The 23,368-nt window shown below is 36.4% G+C and overlaps 1 protein-coding gene across 3 annotated transcripts in view; it reads left to right on the top strand.

The window, feature by feature from the left end:
- The first annotated feature begins 10,222 nt into the window (after window positions 1-10,222).
- The window catches only part of LOC126817334 (uncharacterized), a 32,701-nt gene continuing 19,555 nt past the window's right edge, over window positions 10,223-23,368 (top strand). The window contains exons 1-9 of one of the 3 annotated variants that reach the window (XM_056100302.1): window positions 10,223-10,682; window positions 13,033-13,184; window positions 13,947-14,391; window positions 14,634-14,785; window positions 16,441-16,843; window positions 17,240-17,385; window positions 17,948-19,058; window positions 20,217-20,371; window positions 21,373-23,158. In XM_056100302.1, the coding sequence (XP_055956277.1) occupies window positions 10,556-10,682; window positions 13,033-13,184; window positions 13,947-14,391; window positions 14,634-14,785; window positions 16,441-16,843; window positions 17,240-17,385; window positions 17,948-19,058; window positions 20,217-20,371; window positions 21,373-21,561 (2,880 nt within the window). In that variant the 5' untranslated portion in view covers window positions 10,223-10,555 and the 3' untranslated portion in view covers window positions 21,562-23,158. The other 2 variants (XM_056100304.1, XM_056100303.1) reach the window with 2 other exon arrangements.

Below are 23,368 nucleotides of genomic sequence, written 5' to 3'. Positions count from 1 at the left end.
AAAGTAGGTCTAGCCAGATCGCTATTTTTTAATTTTTTGTCACATTTCATGATATTCCATTAGCAAAAATAGAAAATATGTAGATTTTAGTGGTCACGAAAGAACGAAAACAAATCTCTTACTTCCGCATGACTTAAACATTTCATGAATAATTTTGTTGGAAAATCAAAAAACATGCTGGATGCAGTGAATTAAAAAAGATATCTAAAATTTAAATTTAAAGATGAGGGAGAGAGAGATTTACCTCCACTCGACAGAAACTGGGTAATTTCGGGACTAACATGGTTCAATTTTATTTCAATTCGTTTGCACGTAGGGGTCTTCAGCAGTGGGAGGAAGCTGGTGGATCAGGAGAAAGCCCTTGTCACGTACAACCGGGAAATCGAAACCACGCCAGTTAATTCAATGACAGACCTTATTACACACCGCACACGCGCTATCCATTCGGCCACGCCATGTGACTCAATTACAGAATTTGTGATTTCCGCGCACGTGTTAAATACTAGACCATCACCCCCCCCCCCCAAAAAAAAAAGAAAAAAAAAGTCTAAAGCACGCAGTGCATGTTTTGACTTTTGGGGCGTGGTCTTATGGTCACCATTAGGCACACTTTTCAGACCACGCAGGCCCAACCACCAACAAATCCAGACCGGGTTTGAACTTTATAACCCGATGAAATTATTTGTATCATGAACAACTAATGGCCGGCAAGATATTCACCAATACCACCTTATGGACATAGGGGGTACGAAATTCTGCAGTAAAGCTGAATTAAACAAAGTATTATCCAATTACCCATACCAAATCACATTAAGTTCCCACTTCAAAAATTGAGACATATGTAAGGTTGTCATAAAATTAGATATTGTTTTTGTATTTGTAAAATAACAACGTCGATTACCTTTGTAAAGTACATCTATTAGTATTGGTGAATGCACTGCTTTTGTGAGGTCCGGTCCTTAGTGCTTCTGGCACGTAAATAGTTTTTTGCCTTTTCGTAAAAAGTACAACAAATATAACCAAATAAAACAAATCTGAAGCCAATTTTTCATCTCAAATCATGTCAGTTTAAAAGATCGAGACGTCATTTTCTCCACAGGTTCCACCTCATTATTTTGATGACATGTTGCTGCTAATGGTTTTTCTTCTTTTACAAAATATTCAATCATAATTTATACTTGTAAAAGGGCGCCGCTTGTAAAGTAAAAAGATTATTGTTCATTACGTCGATATCAGGGTGTCCTCCTTTGTGCTCCATTGATGCTAATTTTCCATCATAGATGGTGTCATCCTCCAGTTCTGCTTTATGTTTGGCATGGCTCTTCTGGCTATCTCTACGACATATTTGTAAAGTAAATAAAAAAAGTCTTGTAAAACTTATATAATGTATGGTTATTTCGTTTCTATAGGGACCTTCTTTTAGTGTTTTTTTTTGGTCGGGGGGGGGACCGAATGGTTAGCGCGTGCGCATTGTATCATAAGGTCTGTCGTTGAGTCAACTGGTGTGGTTTCGATTCCCCGGTTGTACGTGACCAGGAGTAGGGTCACCTGTCCAACCTCGTAGGTTTTCTCCGCGTCCTCCGGTTTACTCCCACTGCTAATGACCTCGACGCGCAAGCGAATTATTGAAATAAAATGGCACCATATGTTAGTCCGAAATGACCCTGTTTGTGTCGAGTGGATGTTAAACCCTATCTCTCTCTCGCTCAGTGTTTACCGGTAAACTCCCTTTTTGGTAAAGCAATGGTGTTCTTTGTTTATTTATAACTGTAAAATCCACATTTAGTCCGTCATGGGGCGAGGTGGGTCAAATTTAGGACCGGTTCGCCTTAGGAAAAATTACCACAGATTCTAATTTGATATCGTTGTGAATATTATTATACACAGTACAACGCTAACAAAAATAAGAGCATACAGGAAACTTATAAGACTTTAAAACAGATTTATTCTGGGATAGTTGAGATAATATACTGCTAACAATTTCGGTGATGCTTGTGTTTGTTCATTTTAATTTTAACACATTGCAACATTCCGTTGCTGACGTATGAAATCATATCGACCCGATAAGCCCCTGTGAATGAAACTCAATTCCATTCTAACATTGGCATCAGGTGTATTTTAAATTATCCGGTCTGATGTGCAAACTTAGCCTATAATTTATTGCGAATTTAGTCAAATGAAGATTGGCCTTCGTCTATATAATGCGCTTTAGTCACTTCAAGATTCAGTATGGTAACGTAATACGTCATAAATCAGTTGCGGTTTTAGTTCTAAATCACCGCAGTATTGTTTCCTCTATTAATGCATTTCACGCTTTTCTTAAATACGCCGAAAGAAATCTCTGCTGAAGTAATCTGAACTTATTTGCATCATCCTCTAATATTAATCTCTTAGCAATAAAGTCAATTTATCAGCAGCGTATTTATGGCCTTAATAATGAATCGGGTGATTAGAGGAATCCAGAAGGGATGAAACAATTTATTTCTTCCTCTCCAGTCAGTTTAGCAAGTTGTTCGATATCTCAAGTACGGACTTTTGCTCAGTTTATTGAATTTTGGAGAGAAGTTCGTCCTAACATGTTCTTGTAGTAGAAATATTGGACCCCCAAGTGACAGACAGTGTCAATAAATCGGCTAGCTGTAATCGCCTCATGTCAAAGATCGGTGAAAGATCTGACATTCTCATTAACAGGATTGGCAACAATATATGGTATTTTGCTTGTACCTATCCCAGGACAAGAGATAATTTCTCGCCTGTTTGGCAAACACGTTCACTAGTGGCCCTGATTTAAGGCTTGATTAACTCTGGAAGAATAATAACGTTAGAAACAACTTGAGCTTTCTCGTGTTACGTTTTTGGTTTGCATACGGTCGTTATTTATGTAATGACTTCAACCACACCGGGAGGTTTTAAGCCATCCAGTTATATGTGGTGACTTTAACCAGCTCCTGCACGGGCAATATTAACAAAGGTTTAAATGACAAGATCGCCTTGACTTGGGTATAATAAATAAAACAAAATTGTCGATCTGTTTGGATTCTATGTGGGGGCGACAACCTGTTTTGTCTTCGTGGCAAGCTTAACGTCAAAAGATAAGCCAGTATCGAGGTACAAGCTATTTTGTTTTCTGTTGTTGACACAGTAGTATAACAAAAATGAACCTAAAATTAGTAAATTAACATACTATTTACTGAATTATCGAAATAAAAAATAATCAGTTACAGTTTGCGATCAACATGCAGATGTACACTTTATTCAACCAGACGGTTTCAGCTCCTTTAGATATGGGCGTTTGGACCCTTGTACGGAGTTTCCATCTACCCTCCTCTCTACGGTTTAGACGCACAAATAGTTGACATTTCTACGTAAACTCTCATATAACATTATGATTCAGTAATAATTAATTTACATACTAAACACCTGTTGTGGCATATCAAAGTAATGTATAGAGTCTTTGTTCAAAAAACCAGAAAGCTTATATGTAAAATATTTTGTCACAATTAAACACACAAGTAAACTACGTCTCATTTGTCCACCCAAATGTCATTGATTCTTTGCTTCCGGTTATATATCTTGTCGCCGTTATCAATATTCCGGGTACGAATTCAGTCAAACGAATTGTGTTAATTGTGCACAACCCAAAACATATTTAGCTTTAGAAATGTCCAATTGTTGGTAAAACAGAGATTGAGAGGTGTCATTATAGGTTTAAAAATATTATAACAATTTATTAGAAGGAAATAACTAAGAGTACTGTTTTTCGTATAAAAATATTCTGTGTACCAATTATTTAGATTCGGATTTGTATCATCTTATCACTAAAGGAAGAACTCCAAAGCTCCCAAGATATACAAGTAGGCATGCATATCAATCACCAAAAGATAGCCAATGGTCGCTAAAAAAAAGTTGGTTGAGATACGTAACAGATACAAACTATTGGCCTAGTATTGTTCTTCATTGGCCCGGTTACTGCTCAAAATTCTAAACCATATTTCAAATTACACTTCGACTTTGAGCTCAATCTGTGAATTATTGACGAGAGTTATGGGTCTTGACTCAGTGGAAGTTATATAAATCGGACAAAACTGTCTGTATTTCATTTAAACAACTATTATGTGTTTATTATTTAAACAGTTTCAGATAATATGATGGGGATAGGATACGTTTTCTGACTGGACTGTACAACAAATCATTGTTATTCCTTTAAAAAATGTCTTTATTAACAGTTAATTGTTTAAGAGCTATATCTGCCTAGTGAAGGTCGATTTTTGGCCTGATATACTATTCAAAAAAAGTAGGGGATATTTGATTTTTAAGTGTTATTAAAGTCACCTAATGAAACTGACGAAGAAACAAATGACAAAATGAAATGAAGTTCACATTCATCGATTTATTCCAAATGATCGTTAGACTAAGTAAGGCACAGACTGACCATTATAAGGGTAAAATGATACCCGGGGTCAAACAGCAAAGTTACCACAGCATCACAACCAAGTCAGTAACGGGTAAATCCTCCTCTGTTTGCCAAACAAGCATTGATCCGACGTGGCATACTCCTAATGAGACGTCTAAGGTCATTTTGGTCCAGATTGTCCCATTCCTGTTGCAACGCAGCAGCAAGTTCTTGGACATTGGCAGGACGTTGTTGACGTTGACGTAACCTCTGTCCAAGCATGTCCCAGACATGCTCGATGGGGGAGAGGTCGGGACTCAGTGCTGGCCAAGGTAATGTGGTGATGTTCTGTTGTTGGAGGTAACCTGTAACGATCCTGGCCCTGTGACATCTTGCGTTGTCATCCTGGAAGATGAAACGGCGGCCATGACGTCGTGCGAACGGCACAACATGGACTGTCAAGATGTTGTCCCGGTAGTACTGGCCTGTAACACGCCCTGCAACAACATGTAAAGCCGTTCTTCCAGCAACAGTGATGCCTCCACACACCATAACAGAACCACCCCCAAATCGATCATGTCTGATGACGTTAACGTCTTGGAAGCGCTCGTTTCGACGACGCCACACCCTCCTACGTCTGTCCAAAAAATCAACAGTGAACCTTGACTCATCTGAAAACATCACATTGCTCCAGCGTCGATTATCCCAGTGTTGACGATCCCTACACCAACGACGTCTTGCCTGAATGTGATGATCTCTCAAACAAGGGATCACGCGAGGACGTCGGGCGCGAAGGTGACCCCTATGCAGTCGATTCCGAATCGTCTGGCCACTCACTCTCACACCAGTGTCTGTTTGAAGACGAGCGCTGATCTGATTTGCTGTGATGACACGATTTCTCAAGGCCAAGGTACGGATAAATCGATCCTGGGCTTGAGTTGTCGCCCTTGGTCGACCTGAGCGTGGTCTGTCCTGTACAGATTGTGTATCACGGTATCTGGACCATAGCCTGCTTATGACAGACTGAGAAACATTCATCGTCCGCGCCACAACCGCCTGTGTTGTGCCGATCTGTAGCATGCCAAGGGCACGTAACCTTTCATTTTGGGTAAGCCGACGCATATCAAAATTTGTTTTCTGGTCACTAAAACAATTAAACTGATGTTTCCACCCTGGAATTCATTGCCACAATGACTGTAACATTCAAAGTCAGAGTCGTGCAAATCTTGGGTTGGACCCCCATGATGATCCCAAGCATCACCTGCATTCCATGCGGTAGCTATTGGTGCGTTTGGGCGTCACATGTAACTGGAAATGTTTCTTCTGTTAGGTTCTATAGTGACTTTTTTCGTAGTCATTTGCATATTTTAGTATTATGCCCCCAAAATCAAATATCCCCTACTTTTTTTGAATGGTATATGTTAAATAAATTATTACTTAAACAATTGTTTACATGACAAGCCCATATCAACTTTATGGGACGCCGGGTGGCTCCGATTTTAAGTACATTAGAACACCAGAGCCAATTGAAAGTTTAACGAAAAACTAAATAAAATCCAGATAGTCTCGATTGTCAAGTACCGTTGCTACTATAAAAACAGTTTATGCTACATTTTGTCAAAACTTCAAACAGAATAAAGTAATTTGATTGAAATTTTCAATGTACTCATTTTTCAATATCTTTTTTTGAACTAGAACGACAGGTTCTCTATCTAATTCTTACATAATGCATCTTTAAATTCAAACCATAATGCATCTTTAAATTCAAACCATAATGCATGTTTACAGTAAGCGTAACCTTGTAACATTTTTTTGAAACATCCCCACTGTATTTAATACATTCATAGCTACATCCATATATATTTCAAATGTTGACAAGGTTTTTAAACCCTATTGATTATTATGAAAACGTTCTTGTTTCTGTAACTGAAATCCTACATGATTTGTTCTGATCCGGTTAATTACTATATAAATAATACTTTTAGCCCTTAAGATCTGAATTTTAAAAAAAATTAAAATAATTTTAATTGCTTCGTGTCGTATTGCCACCTTCAATATTTGAATCACCTTAAAAAAATTCGATGTGGTTATAAAAAGTCTTTGGATGCCCTTCATTTGAATTCCTGGTTTGCTCGAGTTTCAACCCAATTATCTCATAGAATGGTTTAACTAGGATCTTGAAGAGATAACGATGTTTTAGGTTTCCACAATACCTGGGGGCGATGTTTCTTCCTGATGCTTAATATCTGAAAATCCTAACCCTTTGAGATCAATACATTTAACATTATTTGTGAGCCACCATCCGATGTCTTCGTTGCGATATATTTATTCATATTTAACTAAGTTTTATAGAATGTCGCGTGATGTGAATTCAAATCACCCCATAAAAAGCTGCCCGATAATTTCTTCGTCTAATACATTGCGTGTCGCACTGACAATTTGCATTGGAATTTCTCATGTGATTTGGAGACCTTTCAAGATTCTTGTGTTTAAATTCAAAAGGACGCACATCAGTTCCAAGAGTTGGTTTTGATCTGTTTCTTATAGGTTCTTTACTCGTCAACAACTCTTAGAATGACTTGCACTTGGATCCATGCCATCCTATCTGACACACTCATCATGTTGGCTTTCATTTATGTCACACAAATAGAAAGGCACAAAATACTCCTCATTCTTTTTCTGTCCTTTTATCTCACTAATTGCAAAGGTTATCTCCTTCTGTTTCTTTACTTGCTAAACTAACGATGTGCAAATTTTTCTCTTTCGACATGTTTCCTCTTTTACACGACAGTCAAAGTGTCATTACCAGGCTTAATTTTGTCACAACCATGATTGTTTAACAAGCAATGGTTAGCGTAGGCGAATAGTGTTAAGCTTCTGCGTAAATTCATTTGTATTGGAATTAGAAATTTAAACTTTATTACCCAGGCTTTAGTTTGAACCTTTTTGTCCAGCTTTTGAATCTAAATTCAAAGCCTATATTAACACATAAAGTTATGATATAGGACTATTTATGAAAAAATATGTGTCACATTCGCCCCATATCAATAAACTGTAAATGCTTTCTCATTCTAGAACATATAATACCATATATCAATTGGGTAATTCTCGGAGCTAACATATTTTTGTATATAGGCTATAAGTTAGTTTGTTAGATATTCTAGACTTCAGTATCCCAGAGTTATTCCCCTTTTGTTTCGGGAAAAATGTCCGCCATATATACGCATACAATTACATTAAACGCGATACTTTAGATTTAGTATCATAAAATAATGAGGTATAAAGGTAAAACCACATATATAGGCTATCTACCGGCATTAAAGGGGCATAATGCAGAAACCTAAGTATCATGGCCTATTGTATTTATACCATTGCAAATCCCCATCATCGTGAAATGGGGTTTATTTTCTACACCAACCAGAGTAATAAAGAAGGATATGTCTCACTAACGTACTTTAGGGGCACGGACAGTGGCGTTTCCCTCTATTTTCATCAAATTCCAACTATCAAATACAAGGGTGTAAATCGGGGGGGGGGGGGCGGAAAAAAAATAGTCGTTCGAAAACTAAGTGCTGTCGGTCGCAAAATTATGCATCAGCGACTAAACGAATAAATGAGGTAAACAAAAAATGCTAAACTAGAAGGGAAAATCCCAAATACTTAATATATATATATATATGAATATATCTGTGTATAGTATGATTACTTTAATTCGATATCACAATACGCGCCAGTTTTTCAAGCTCAAATTAGTAAAAGCTGTTACGCGTTCAGTAATGAAACAGGAACGCCTCAATGACATACGCGGTCGATCTTGACAGAATCGCCGATCGAAGGTCAAACTTGACTTAGAGTGTACGCTTGATGAAAATATGAGGACATAGTCATATTTTTGCTAATTTGTGTATATTCACCACAACAAAACACTGAAGATATAGGTCCATGTAAATGATAATTATTAGAACTTTCAGAGATTAACAGTACTTTATTGCTTCTTGCAAATTTCTTAATAAATAACATGAATTCCCATGCGTAGTACCCAATTCTACTCATGTTATAAGTGTTATCTGCAAAATCTTCCTCCAAATTCCAGGAAATGGCATTTCAAAGATTCAAATTTTTTTTAGGAGGAGCATGCTCCCGGACCCCCCCCCCCCCCCCCCCACACACACACACACAAAGCTCGCACCTACGGTGCCCGGCTCGTGGCTGCGTCACTCGTCTTAGGGCCTGTGCATCAATCGGTCTCATTTTTCCTAAACACCCCCCACAATCCCCAAATAAAATCGATATGTACGCCCTGGTCAAGTGTTCAGCCCTAATGCCTAGACGTTTTTCCGTCCTGAACAACTGTGGGAAACCAGGTTGGTAAATCTCGTGGAACGTTGGGATCGAATTCTCACTTTTCTTACAAATAAATTTCAAAGGAGAAATTAACAATAGTATAATAATTTCCAGTGCCCAATCTGTGCTTGTGGCTTACTACGGCTATAAATGAAGTAAATCGGTTCAGTAGTCGACGAGAAAAGATGCATTTATAATGTTAAGTTCAACCGATGTAAAACGAAGTCTATTCAACTGGTGGATTTAATGATGTGTAAACTGCCAGTTATATAGTACTTACTGCCAATGAATTGAAATAAAGTGGGGTTGAAAGTCGTCAACTAACTGGGCTAATGAAGGCCGACATAAACCATGCAATGGTAAATCTGAAGCAGACCGACTTCATATTTTGCTGCTTTAAAAGTTATAAAGCAGACCTTTTGCCCCCCCCCCCCTTCCTAAAAAAAACCCCAAACATCTAAGGTTGTTTTTTTTAATGTTTAATGCGTGGGCTTTCTTTAAAACTGTTGTTATTTTCTTCATTTCGCTATAAATCAACAACCAATATATATTTAATTATTGTACTTTGATATATGGCAGTAGTGTGCAGAGAGAGAGGGACATGGGGTGGGGGTGGGGGCGACAGCTCTGCTTGATTTCAATAATGTTTTTTTCATTTGTTTTTTTGTTGTTTTTTTTTTTTTTGTTGTTTTTCAAAATGTCTTTCTTTCTCACAGTTCTGCGTATTGGGCCCTCAGCTTGCGTCTTGTGGTATACAAGGAGTTGGCCCCGAGCACCACAAACCTTGTTTTATTTATTCATATTATTGTTTGTTTAACACATTTTATTCATACCATCATTGACTAAAACCCTAGTCATTTTTATTTTATTTAATTATGATATTCATATCAGTCCTATCCTGGAAGCAGTTTTATATAAGCGTTAAGTTGCGTGTTACTTTATCCAGTTATTTATGATATCCCCTTTATGATTGTATATAAATATCTGAATAAATAGGCCTACTGTTTAAATTATTTTGCACTACTCAGTAGTAGTGCGAGTTATAAATAGACAACTTTTTCCTTATTTTTTTCTCCCCTCTTCCTGCATTTTTTGGTTGACTTTTTGGTCTAGAATTGGAGAAAAGGGGTCAAATTTGCAGTTTCATAGCAGTTTTGGGTAATACTGATGATATTACAGAGGCAAGCATTGTGTCGGAAGTGAGATTTTCACCCCAGTCAACTTCAAATCCCCGTAGCAAAAAATCTAAACGGTCAACCCCTACAAAATTATAATGAGGAGATTGCCAAATGTGGTCCCCATTGTGCCTATAAAGATTGGAACCAACGGAATGTTGAGCAAAAAGCTACAGCCTGTGATGTTACAGCCATTTAACATTGAAGTCAATGGGCAAATAATTGCTAGTCCGAGTCCATACACGAACGAAAAGCTAATCTTAATGATTCAAGGGAGGTAACTCTTTTATTATTATTTTTGTCGTGTCGGTCAAGGACAAACCTATTACGTCTTTTTAGTGTATTCTGCTTTAATATTTGAGATTGTGACGACGAACAGCACTGAAATATGCCAATCATTATTGTAATACATATCTGTACTGTACATGGCCATGTGTGATGGAATGCTGACATGTCAATTTAGAGCTGTGTGTCTCTCAGTTCAAGAAAGCGAAAGCAAAAGTAGAATATTGTGAATTGCGGAAATATTTATTTGGTTCGTTTTCTGCGAACTGCCTTTTATCAATCGTACGTAAAGTGAAAGTAGGATTTCACAACATTATGTTATTGGTTCTAAAGCACAAGGAGGATTTGAAGAAGCAGAATGGTCGACCAATATGAATTATTTTATGGAAGAGATTCGCCATTTAGTCAACATCACAAATGTCGGTTCGAGGTGGATGGTATGGAGTTCTCCTGCGCTGAACAGTACATGATGTTTAGTAAAGCAGGTAATTTAGGCCTAATATACGTTGACCCGGCTGCTTTTGACTTCCACTACTAACCCTAACCCTAACCGGGCTAAGTAGCCGGATCAACGTACTGCGCCGTAATTTATTAGCTACGATACGTAAAGCCATTATTAGTATTTACCTTTACTAAAGGGTGTCATTAATAGGTAGATTAAAAGGAGTCATTAATAGGTAGATATCAATATCTATCTTTGCTTTGTGTATGACATCGACGCGACGTAACCCAGATTGCCCTGGAAAGCATTGTCTAAGAATATCCAGTGGATCAGACGAGCCAAAAAACGGGGTGGTAGGCCACGTCTGCGCGACGATAGTGTGCTCAGCTTAAATATTATCTTGGAAGTTGGTATGCAGAACGAGCAGAAACGTCGCCACCCCCCCCCCCCACCCCAATGCTGTTGAAGAGACTTTAAATCCCACCATCAAACTACCTTTTCTTGCTATAGACAGTTCCAACATTAGACATTCTTGTTGCCGTTGGTAAGAATTCGAATCCTTTATGCTATCAACTTAATTTTGTTTGACAGGTGTTAAAGATATCATTCATGATATCACCTGTGCCTAGAACAACTGTGTGACTGTTGTTGTCCTCTGATGGGCGCTAAAAAAAGGATTTACTTTATGACACCACAGGGCTTTACTTATACTTAGAGATCGGCTAAAACGAAATCGAAACTATACAGTTCCGAAAAGCTTAACGATATAATTATATTCTTTGCAATTGACACGTCATACAGGTTGCAAAGCCCATTACTGGATGTAGATCTGGTTTCTATACGTCGACTCAGAGGTCGGCTAAAACGAAATCGAAACTATACATTTCTGAAAAGCTTAAAGGAACATCATGTAAGATTTGAATATAAAGCTGACCGTTCTCGCTATAATATTTCAAAAATAGATAATGCGATATGAATATATTGAGAATTTCATTCAAAGTACTTTATATTAATCGAAGTTATCAATGGTTGTAGTTTTGACAAGATGTCTGAGTTGATCCATCCTCGGTATCCCCAGTTGTCTCATTCCGTTTTACACCACTAACTCCTGTGTTAATCTATGGGCTCTGGGGGGGGGGGGCAGGCACGTTTTCAAGCTGCCCTTGATGATTGTCCTATTTTCATCGACCAATCCCATAAATCGTTAACTGCAAAGGAAGTTGGTAAAGGGTAGTAACCATTTACGTCATATATATGACGTCAATGGTAGTAACTCTCATCGGTTAAAGTAAGCAAAACGCAGAGGCTCCCCATCAAGAGACAAGGTTAGGAATTAGTCAGAAGGTAGCCTAAATGAGAGAAGTCCAAATTATACAAAATGCGTATTTATTAACAGCAAATTACAATTATTATATTAATGAAGACCTGGCAGGTATTTATATATAGGTTAAAGAGTTTTATTGAGAATCAAATTATCAAATATAAGTTAATAATAATAATAAACATACCAGAATGAAAAATTTCAGACAAAGAACGAATAGTAATAATAATAACAAAAGTCAAACATATAGATATTGTACATATTTGAAATCGGCGAAACATACTACAGATTTTGATAATACAATTAAATATACGTGATATATACATTATTACAGATTCTGATAATACAATTATGCAAGAGCTAAATCTGCCTATTGCAGGTCTTTGTTTAGGCCTTAAATGTTTTCTAAATTATTAATTAGACATTAATTAACTGATCCAGGCCGTAATCAACTCTCGATGACATCAGATTTCTCCGATATTAAATAGATTAGAAAGGTTCAGCCATATTTTGATTTAATGTAGAAATGGAGAAGCGAGACTTAGCTTCGAATAACCAGTACGATGGTTGAAATTATTGTCCTTATATAATGCTTGTTTAACGATGTATTTCCTTTGACACGTCACTCAGATTGAAAATCAATAGGTGGACGAGCGTTCGCCTATGTGTAGTGCAACTTGCGATGATATCAAAGGAAATGAAAGTGAATTATGTGCGGGATATTTTGCCCGTCTTTTCCTCAAAATCCGAACGGCCCTTCGTCCAATCTGTTTTACAGAGAATTACGAGTCTTCTCAAATATCTCTCTAAAAGATGACTGCCTCTAACACGTGCCGTCACAGCACGTGGCGTCAATCATTGGCTGAATGGCGCGTGCATGGTTTACACAAGACGTTACTGCTTCGGGCAGAATGCTGCCTTTTAGTCATTTTAATAACCATTGTAAAAGCTATTACTATTGTAAAAGCTATAGATGTAGTTTATAGACTACAACATAATTTGTATCATCTTGAGTTTTGATCTTAATTTATACAAACTCTATACAAATTGTTTTATTTTCTTTTTACGATAGTTGTATTTGAAGACGAAATCATAAAAGAGAAGATTATGAAGGCAACGGATCCTGTTGAAATAAAACATCTGGGGCGGGAAGTGAAGAATTTTGAAGTCATACCATGGATGGAACATGCAGTAGATAAAGTTAAAACAGCAAATCTTGCTAAGGTAGACATTACTATAGACTGAAGTTGAATAAATCAGAAAGAAGAGTTCTCAATAAGAAAATTCTTCTTAGTCTTTCACTCGGCAACCCTCAGCAGATTTCAGTACCCTACATCTAGCCTCGGCTGTATGACGAAGTCCGGTATTGGAATTACTTTCAAGTTCCCGGATTACCATCGGCGTTGCCTATGACGACGCCTTTGAAGAATGTTTTATCATACAAATATTTCAAAGTCTGAAGCTGTTTTTTCTGATTTTCTTCAAACAAGGACAACTTTGCACTGAAAATTCTAAACACGCTTCGAACGACACAGTTTTGATAACTTCTTTTTAAAAGCGGAAAGTTTTTCCAATAAATAAACCGGTGTCGCATCGCAATAATTGTATAGGCGTGGGCACATATCACATACCGTCATACTGCCGAGGCTAGATGTAGAGTAACGGAATCTGCCGAGGTTTGTCGAGTGTTAGCCTTTGCTACATTTACTATATTAAAGTGACTGTGAATATATTATGTTTCAATTTGGGTGTATTTTGGGAGCCACGACTGGTCAGCGAGTAGGGCGCTTACTAAACAAAAGTTCCTTGGTTCGATCCCGGTGATGGCCGGGAAAGTTGAAATTCGATGAAGCGTAGACGGAAACACCGCCACACCAAATGACGTATGTCCATCTTCGTTAAACTCCCTTCCATTTCAAAGGGGTATTCATTATGTATTATCACTTCTTCAAAAAAAATCTATAAATATATCATTTTATTTTTAAGTTTTCGCAGAACAAATTTTTAAAAAAAAGGTTGTTTACAACGTACCCAAGGTTATTAGTGGAATGTAGTCCCAGTGACACGAGATGGGGCATCGGGCTCTCCAAACAGGACCCAGGAGCTTTACATAAAGACTGTTGGAGGGGACGAAATTTGCTAGGGCAAACTCTGACAAATGTACGAGATGAACTAATGATGAAAGAAAATCTAATAAAAGAACCCACTATCCCTACTCTACAACGTGATCAGAGGGAATTCGAGACAACAGAAACCGCTCTAGTATTCGAAAGAAGGAGATTCAAGGATAAACAGAGAGAACCCAATTCTAATAAGTATGTGTTCTATTGGGGGATGGAATCACCATTTCATTCAGAATATCCTTGTGAGTTTATTGTTGATGATCAAACGTTCTATTCGGTAGAACATTATATGTTCTATAGAAAAGCAGGTACGTATAAGATTGTATATTTCTTATAACGCCGATCTATCTGCATAGGTGCGGCATCCTGGTTTTGTAAAATTGCTACTGAACCTCTGTTTGGTAAATCTTATAAATGAGAATGTATATTTGAATTAAAATGTCCATCTGTCTCGCAAACCCACATGTCGCCCAATGTAACACTATTCTTTTGTTTTTAATATGGTCGATCTCACCAAATGGAATTGTAACATTTGTTTTCATCTTTTCAGCATTATTTAAAGACAGAGTTCAGATGGAGAAGGCGCTAAGTATAAAATCAGCCCGTGAATTATATAATATAGAAGACAAGGTAGATAATTATGATGAAAATACGTGGTATGAAGAAAGCCAAGTTAGCTGTAAAAAAGGAGTTGAAGCCAAGGTATTGTTTGAATCAGAATTTATTAAAGCAAATTGTTTCAGTGGCATTTAGTAATTGAACAGGTCACAATTCTATGGAATACAATTACTGCTTATTAATGAGCGACGTTTCGACTAGGCTTAAAACATACAATATTATGGTCATATATGAATTTTTTGAATCTTCCACATTTCTCTAATACAACTTTTGAAAACTTTAATTCTTTAACTGGTAGGCTACCAAAATAAAGTTTGATTAAAGATACATTATGGGCAATTAGATAAAGAGCTGGCTGTTATCACTATAATAGTTAAAAACAAGATAATGTAAAGGGAATTTGCTGCAAATTTCAGTCAAATTGATCCACCCTGAACCGAGAATTTAGCGATTGAATATTGGGCCTAGCCTCGATCATCATTACTAAAGTCGGTAAGATAAAAAACAGAGTCTTGATTATCCATTTCATGATTAAATCATGAATGAAAGTTGAGCAGCAAATCGGATCCTAATCCAGTAAATATCGCAGGCTAGCGATGACATCGGGAGTTGATTATGGTCCAGATAAGTTAATTAATGTTTAATTAATAATTTAGATAATATTTCAGGCCTAAAGAAAGACCTGCAATAGGCAGATTTAGCTCTTGCATACGTTAATGATGTTATAGAGAAATAATGTTTAAAGTAAATGAGGTTATAGAGAAATAATGGACGAGAATAATACATATCATGGAGTTTAAACTGTTAGAATTTCTAAATGAATATGCATATTTAACAAATAGTACAATAAAAGCTGATAAATGACTATAAAGCACGAGACTGAGGTTATGCTGGGGGGAGAAAGACTGAAGACAATTACCCGAGAAAAAGGAAAAACCGCGAGGCCGGCAGGCCGAGGTTTTGCTGTCGAGGTTTTTTTTTCTTTCCCAGCATAACCGAAGTCGAGTATTTTATCTTGCTTATAAAGCGTCTATGTTTACATGTACGCAAGATGAGAATATCCCAGAATTCCCGTAAGAAGAACCTTGTATCATGTTTTCTTATGGGAAAAAACCTACCCTGGAAGAATAACCCGTTACGAATTTAAAGAAAAACTTTCAGAAGCATAACCCAAAATTTCCCAGACATAGAATAAACACCAAAGATCAAAGAGATTTACCGTTATAGGTTTATAACATGTCTTTGCTTTTCGTTTAAATAATGTGTTGAATATCATGTATTTGTTCTCTGGTGTTTATTGCAATTAGTTGGGTGGGTGGACTCAGATTAAATCTTCATTACGACAGATGCATTGGAAGTCGGTCTTTATTTTAAAAAATATTAACTTTAATCTACGGACAAAATCTATTATTCCCTCCCATTTTGTGAGTTTTAATTTGGAGAAATAGGAAATAACCGATATCAACAGCATTTATATGATAATATTTCCTAGGGTCCAATATTGAAACTAAAATATTTTTAAGAATTCAGCCCTGTCATTGGCTAAGAGATAAATAAAAAAATTACTAGGATTTTAACTTTCAACCAATGAAATGCTTGCATCATTAAAATATTTTTATCTAAGTTTTCATGAATTGGGCCCCAGGGACCGAGACCGATGTTTCCTTTAATACACAATTGGTTTCGGGAGCTAATGGAGTCGTGCATGGTTTTATAAACTAATAATCTTTTTGTTTCAGTTTACACAAAATGAATCTCTAAAGAATACTTTGTTAAAATCATATCCAAAGAAAATACTTCAAGTGAAAGGATATGAGAGACAGGATATAATAAAACAAGGGCCAAATCTCTTAACGAAACGTGAGAACAAGGACTGGTTTTGGAGGGATTTGATATTGATGGATGTCCGTGATAAGCTTTGGGCCAAAGAAAACGTTTCTCGTCGAACCAATGATACAAGAAAGCCCAAATATTCACCCCCCGTTAAAGAATCTTCGAACAGCAGGGAGAGCCATGTTCATTCAGAGAAGTTTTTATTCTTCGATAATGATTCACCGTTAAGTAATCGTCATTGTAGTAAGTTTGTTGTTGATGGTGTTGAATTTTGTTTTCTGGACCAATACATGTTTTATTGTAAAGCAGGTAAGAACCGTTACAAAATAATACATTTATTAATACTAGCATGCAGGCTCTTCCAGGTGGTTGTGCTCTGGTAAACGTTTAACTGATAGAAGCCACTGTTTTAATTTCCATTTAAACAATTTATTTTAATCCTCTTAGCATTGAGCATAACGTAACACAACACAGTTCTATGGATATACACATGACGTTTGGGCAAGGTTTCAGTAGTCGTTATCAAGCATACCAAATTAGTGATTGTTATCCATAGTACTGTGCTGTGTAATACAATAAAACAAATTTTCATAGTTATGAATAATATGATAATTCAAACATTGTGTAGATTTTGTTCTTCAGACAAATTTTGATGGCAATTGCCATGGAATTCGGAGTATTTTATATATGTTAATTTCTGTTCAGATTATTTTAAAGATGACGCTAGTAAGAAACGAGCTAGTGGAATATCTACACCAGATGATTTAATGGACAGCAAGGTTTCTAACTTCAGTTTCAAACAGTGGCACGAGCAAAGAAATAATATATACAAGAAAGGTGTTAAAGCTAAGGTACTGTACACTTCTTTTCTCATAAACACATATATACATGTATGTACAAACTCATTACATGAGTTAACCACTGAGTCTGCTCACACATGACGGGGTTAGGCCAGGCGTTCGCCCATTGATCGTTTGTTCTACATAATGACAGATACGTTAAAATTGAAAGTTGTCCAACAGGTTTCTCAATAAAATGTATCGAAAGTCGAAAGTTGTAACATATTTTGGCATACGTGGGCTTTGGATCGGTGTATTTAGGATTTAATTTTACATTGTCATCGGACAGATCCTTCAGCCTGTGAAATATGGATGTTTTAGTATTCATATTCGTAATACCAATCGTACACAGTATAGGCTGTAAGTAGAACAATAATAGTTTTTAGTCAGTTTAGTCTAGTTATTTTAAATGTGATATATGTAAATTTAATAACATTTATTATCCGATTGAAAGGAACAATGTCTCTTTAAGAACGCCTTTACTAACAGTGGGCTTTGCATTAAGAAAAAGCTGTTTCTCTTGAATATCAAAGTAAAGTTCTTCATTGATTTATTGATAATCTATATTCTTTAGATTTCTCAGAATGATGAGTTTAGAGGATTACTCATTAACTCGTTTCCAAAGACAATATTAAATCTTCAGAAAAGAGAAAAACAGGAGATCATGAACGACCCATCTGTATGTAAAGAGGTCTATTTTAAACGACAACATTGGAGCGAATTCATTCAAATGGAAGTTCGTGATGAACTTATAAAGGATAACCAATTTTCAGATCCTTTTAACGACCAAAGAACCACATCACATCCTTCTAAACCAACTGGTTCACAGGACCATACTGAAACGCCCGAAGAGACCGATGATACTGATTCGGGTTTTGAAAGTAATAGATTTCAATTGCTCACTGATAAAAATGATAAATCAGACGCTTCGAAAGACAATTCGGATTCCAAAGTACTAGATTCTGCTGGGTCTGCAATAGATTTTGATAGAATTAAAGGCAATGAAGCAGAAACCGAATCGTCAGAATATGCTATGGCGAGAGATTTAAGTAAGGACAGAATAAATGATGAGCCAAAAGAGAATATTGTTCAGTTGAACAACCAAGAGCCCGATAAACAGGAATCGGGTGCTTCCATATTACTTTCTAGAAAAACCAAAGTCGATGACCGTGTTAAAGATTCGTTCATGAATGGGAATGGTGACAGAAAACGAAGAATGGATCGCAGTGATTTGGACACGTCGAAAGCTAGTAAAAAAAATCAAAAAAAATCCAGATCCTCAAAGGATAAAAAGCAGAACAGAGGTTATGAAAATGATAGAACACATGAAACAACGGTTGATAAAGACAACGGTTACAAAACATCCCCAACTGAAACTGATTCTAAACCACCAAAAGATGTTTTAAAAGATAGAAAGGACATCTTAGAAACACGTGTCGCGAAAAGTCCTCATAAACCCAAGGAAGATAATACCTCCGATGAAGCAGCTGCTGTTGCACCCGAATCTAAACCACGAGAAGAAGCTTTTAAGTATAAAGATTACAGGAAATTATCTCAAAAACTTTCAAAGGAGTTCGAGTTGATTCGAGCTGGCTCTCCACTCAGTAAGGGCTATAAGAGGGAATTTGAAGTAGATGGTGTTACTTTTTGCAGTGTTACTCAGTTTGTAGAATATAAGAAAGCAGGTAAGTACATTAATGTTCGGTTTACAATGTCAATATCTCAGTGTAAGTCATCACAATTCCACAATTAATTGTTCTATTTGTTGACAAACTCTAACTCTGCAATAAGCAATGTCAGTCGGTTTCAAAAGTGTGGGAGTCGCTGAAATAGAGCTTGTTCTATTTTATTCGACTTTGGATTGGCTTACACTACTAGAACTAACTAACGGTACTTTATATTTAGATAAAACAGCCCAATTGTCAAAAAGAAATAAAATGTTTGTTTTGATTCTGTTGGCCACCAATAACACTCAACAGCTTCTACTAAAGGCTGAGGTGGGGGGGGGGGGGGCGTGCTGTATCATAAGGTCTGTCAACTGGCGTGGTTTCGAATCCCCGGTTGTACGTGACAAGGAGTAGGGTCGCCTGTTCAACCACGTGGGTTTTCTCCGGGTCCTCCGGTTTCCTCCCACTGCTAAAGACCCCTACGCGCAAGCGAATTTTAGAAATAGAATTGAACCATGTGTTAGTCCCGAAATGACCTAGTTTTTGTCGAGTGGACGTTAAACCCACCTCTCGCCCACTGCTAAAGACCCCTACGCGCATGAGAATTTTAGAAATAAAATTGAACCCATGTGTTAGTCCTGAAAGGACCTAGTTTTTGTCGAGTGGACGTTAAACCCCACCTCCTCTCTCTCTCTCTCTCTCTCTCTCTCTCTCTCTCTCTCACTCGCTCTCTCTCTCTCTCTCACTCGCTCTCTCTCTCTCTCTCTCTCTCTAAAGGCTGAGACTTTGAATTTATTAGACCATCCGCGTGATATAATCTGTTAACGTTAAATGGACACCACACCATAAAAGCACCCACCTTCGAGACTAGCGTGATATAATCTGTTAACGTTAAATGGACACCAGACCATAAAAGCACCGACCTTCGAGACTTAGTTTATTAATATGGCAACGATACTTTACAATCGGCTATTTTTTGTCAATATTAAAATACTAACATCTTTTTTCATTATCTATTTTTGAACTATTATAGCAAGAACGGTCATCTCTTTATCTAAATCTTATACAAAATCCACTTTTATCTATTATAGCAAGAACGGCCATCTCTTTATCAAAATCTTATACATAATCCACTTTTAATGGATAACTGTAAGGTATACAATTTATTTTATGTAGAATTATTTGGGGATAACATTCGGAAGGAAAAAATAATGAAGTTTTCCGAAGAAATTGAAATCCAGAATTGCGGTAAAGATGTGGTTAATTTTGATCCTGCCAAATGGTTTGGGGAAAACGCCCACAAATATACGACACAAGGATACCAAGCAATGGTAAGCGTTTAAAACAGTAAATTCTTAACGTAAAGCTACAATTTTATATTTTTAAGTTATATTTTTAAAATTTATTAAAATAAAGCCTTAAAATAGATGGTATCCATAAACCGTCCTAGATTGTTAAAGAATAATCCTATTAATCCTATAATTCACTATTGCCAGCTGATAAATTGGCAAAAATATCATTTTCAACTTCAAATTCCAACGTTTGAAGGTAGCTACTGCATGGAGGCAATAGGAAAACAAGTGAGGTAATTGTGTTATTATTTCCCGTGTCAATGATTTTAAATGTGGGAAATGATGCCCATGGTCGTATAATAGTGAGTTGATAACCTATTGAGCAAAAGACATAGAAATAATTATGTTTTGACTTTCTTAGAAAATATGAAATTCTCGCTTTAAGGCAGCGTATATCAAGATAAAATGAATTGAATTTATTAAAATGAGACAACTTCTATATAAAATACCCATTTTGGGGACACTTGCCCTCTGGGGCTACCAAACCATATGATCGGTGTGTGTCAACAGTACGACAGGCTGTGAACTAGGATTTAGACATGGGCAGATAGCAGTTGGAAATTAATAAAAACTAATGTAAACTTTAAATGGCAATAATTGTATTTAGAATTGATAGGTTTGAATAATTTGTGGATCAATAAATATTTAATAAAAGTATAATTGGTCGTGTCTAGTACATATGCTTAAATCTTGTTCTTGCATGTTCTGGCTTTAAGGAAATTGTCTAGTCCCACATTTCGACTGTCTTGAAATATAATGGTATGTCTTGAATTATAATGGCAGTAGTAGTGTAGTGAGTGATATTTCTGCAGTCCACCACCACCCCGCCAAAAAAAAAACTGCGTACAATCGAAGTACTAAAATAGAGATATAACATAATATTATTATCTTAGTCTCGAAATGATTTTGATTTGACTGAGTGGTTAAATATATCCCATTTCGTTTCCAGAAATTAATTTTCTTCTATATCCTTATTACAGTTGAAACAACACCCAGATATGAAGAGGCAACTGTATGACACTTATCCTAAAATTATACAAGAACAGCCAAGTAAACCCTCACGAGGTGGAGAATATTCTAAAACAGTTAATAAGAAGAAATATGATTTAAAAACTCAGTTAACAGGTATTCGGGATGATCTGATGAGGGAGGAAGGTTTGATTGATTAAATGGCCAATTGTGCGATCGTCATCGATATTTAAGCCATGATTTTCCACATCATTTATGCATACCAACACGTGCATTGTAATTAAGTGACAAATTTGTGAATTGTCCATCTATATATTATAATAGTGTGATTTTCCCTTGAAAATCAAATTCCATGATTAGTATAATATGACTGAAGTCCGCTTATAATAGGTTACTGATTTCGTCTTCTTTATTTTTAGTGTATTAGTTGATATATAAATGTACTTATTCAATTATATTTAAGAAAACCAAAGTGTGACAGTTTACCAATTTTTTCAAGATTTAAAGGAACTGGACATAGTTGATTTGCGTTTTAAAACATAATATGTATCAGCATTAACCCGACCTACATAGACGTACGGGCCCGATGGCTGTTAAGGGGACAGAACACGAAATGCCCGAAACAATTTCAAGTTACAGACGGCGGCGCCGGTCTTCTGCTAGCGGCGAATGAGCAGAGCTTACGGTGTAGGGACACTCCAAGTTCATCTGGAAAATTTGCTGTATTCTAGTCCGTGATTACAGCGACCTCAAAGTGGTCTAATATTGCCTAATTTGGGTGGCTGACTCGAAATCCAGTAAACTAATCAATCGTTTACAGTCCACGGAGAAATTTAACTACCGCAAACGCGTTTTTCTGCTCTTCCAGCCCCTGAATGAAACGTGGTTCAATAAAGCCAATTAATTGCCGCGGGGTACGAGGCCCTCGCTCTCCCAGCGAAAATTTTGAAAATTTAACCCCCGCAAATACGTTTTTCTCCTATTATAGCCTGTAAGTTCAGCAACTTTAAAGTTGTTTTGTAACCGGAATCCCACTCTATGCCGACCTTAAATCCAACCATCTAATCAGACTGTTGCAGCTCCATTCACAAATAATAATCTAAGCCCGAAAAATGTCGCGCAAAGTAGAGTGGCTCCAGACAAAATGTTTTAATCAATAGCCAATTCAGTACAAATTAGTGTTTTATTAGATTTCGGGCACTTTATTTTGCCAGCTAGATGAAATAATAATTTTTGTTTTCACTTTACCCGTCTGCCGGAAAGTCAGATTGCTCGAAAGTTACGTACGCCTATGCCGACCTACATCGATCCTATACTTACTGATAATTGAAGGGGTTTTTTTAAACCGTGTACCTGTAAATAAAAATGTAAGTATGGTGTTTACACCAGTTCACACTGTTTTACTAACGATTACTATCCATTTGTAATAAAACACATTTTTTTCATTTATAGACCGTCTGACCAACAGCGTAGATTTATATCTTCTGAAACTATCATTACAGATGTCATTGCGTTCCATTTATTGTGTGCCACATTAAAATTAGATCACGTGATCGTACTGACCAATCACATTTTCTGTATTACATATATTTGAAAATTTGAGTCTCATGATGGACGATCGAGAAACATTCGTTCGAATTATGAAATTTTTTAATCTTTTATCTTTATTACTATGCTCATTTTTGTTTAAATTTTTGAAACATAGAAGTGTAATATTATTATATTGTGACAATTATAAAGTATGTTGTTATGTTTATTAATATATGGAGTTGATTAATAAAATTTACAAAATATTTAGTACTTCTTGTTATTTTGATAAGTAATATTCATTTAAATGCAAGAAAAAGAGAAAATAGAATAATACTTCAGGATCTAAGAAATTGAGTGGATGAAGTTTCAACTGAAGGTTTCTGAATTAAAAACTGTTGTAATTGGTTTGTTGTAAAAATACATTAAAACTTAAGGTGAATTTTCATTAATCAGGCCATGCAATATTTCAAACAGACA

The sequence above is a fragment of the Patella vulgata genome, chromosome 4 (genome assembly GCF_932274485.2).
Source record: "Patella vulgata chromosome 4, xgPatVulg1.2, whole genome shotgun sequence".
In the NCBI taxonomy this organism is placed as follows: Eukaryota; Metazoa; Mollusca; class Gastropoda; family Patellidae; genus Patella; species Patella vulgata.
This window is presented reverse-complemented; position numbering and strand designations above follow the sequence as displayed.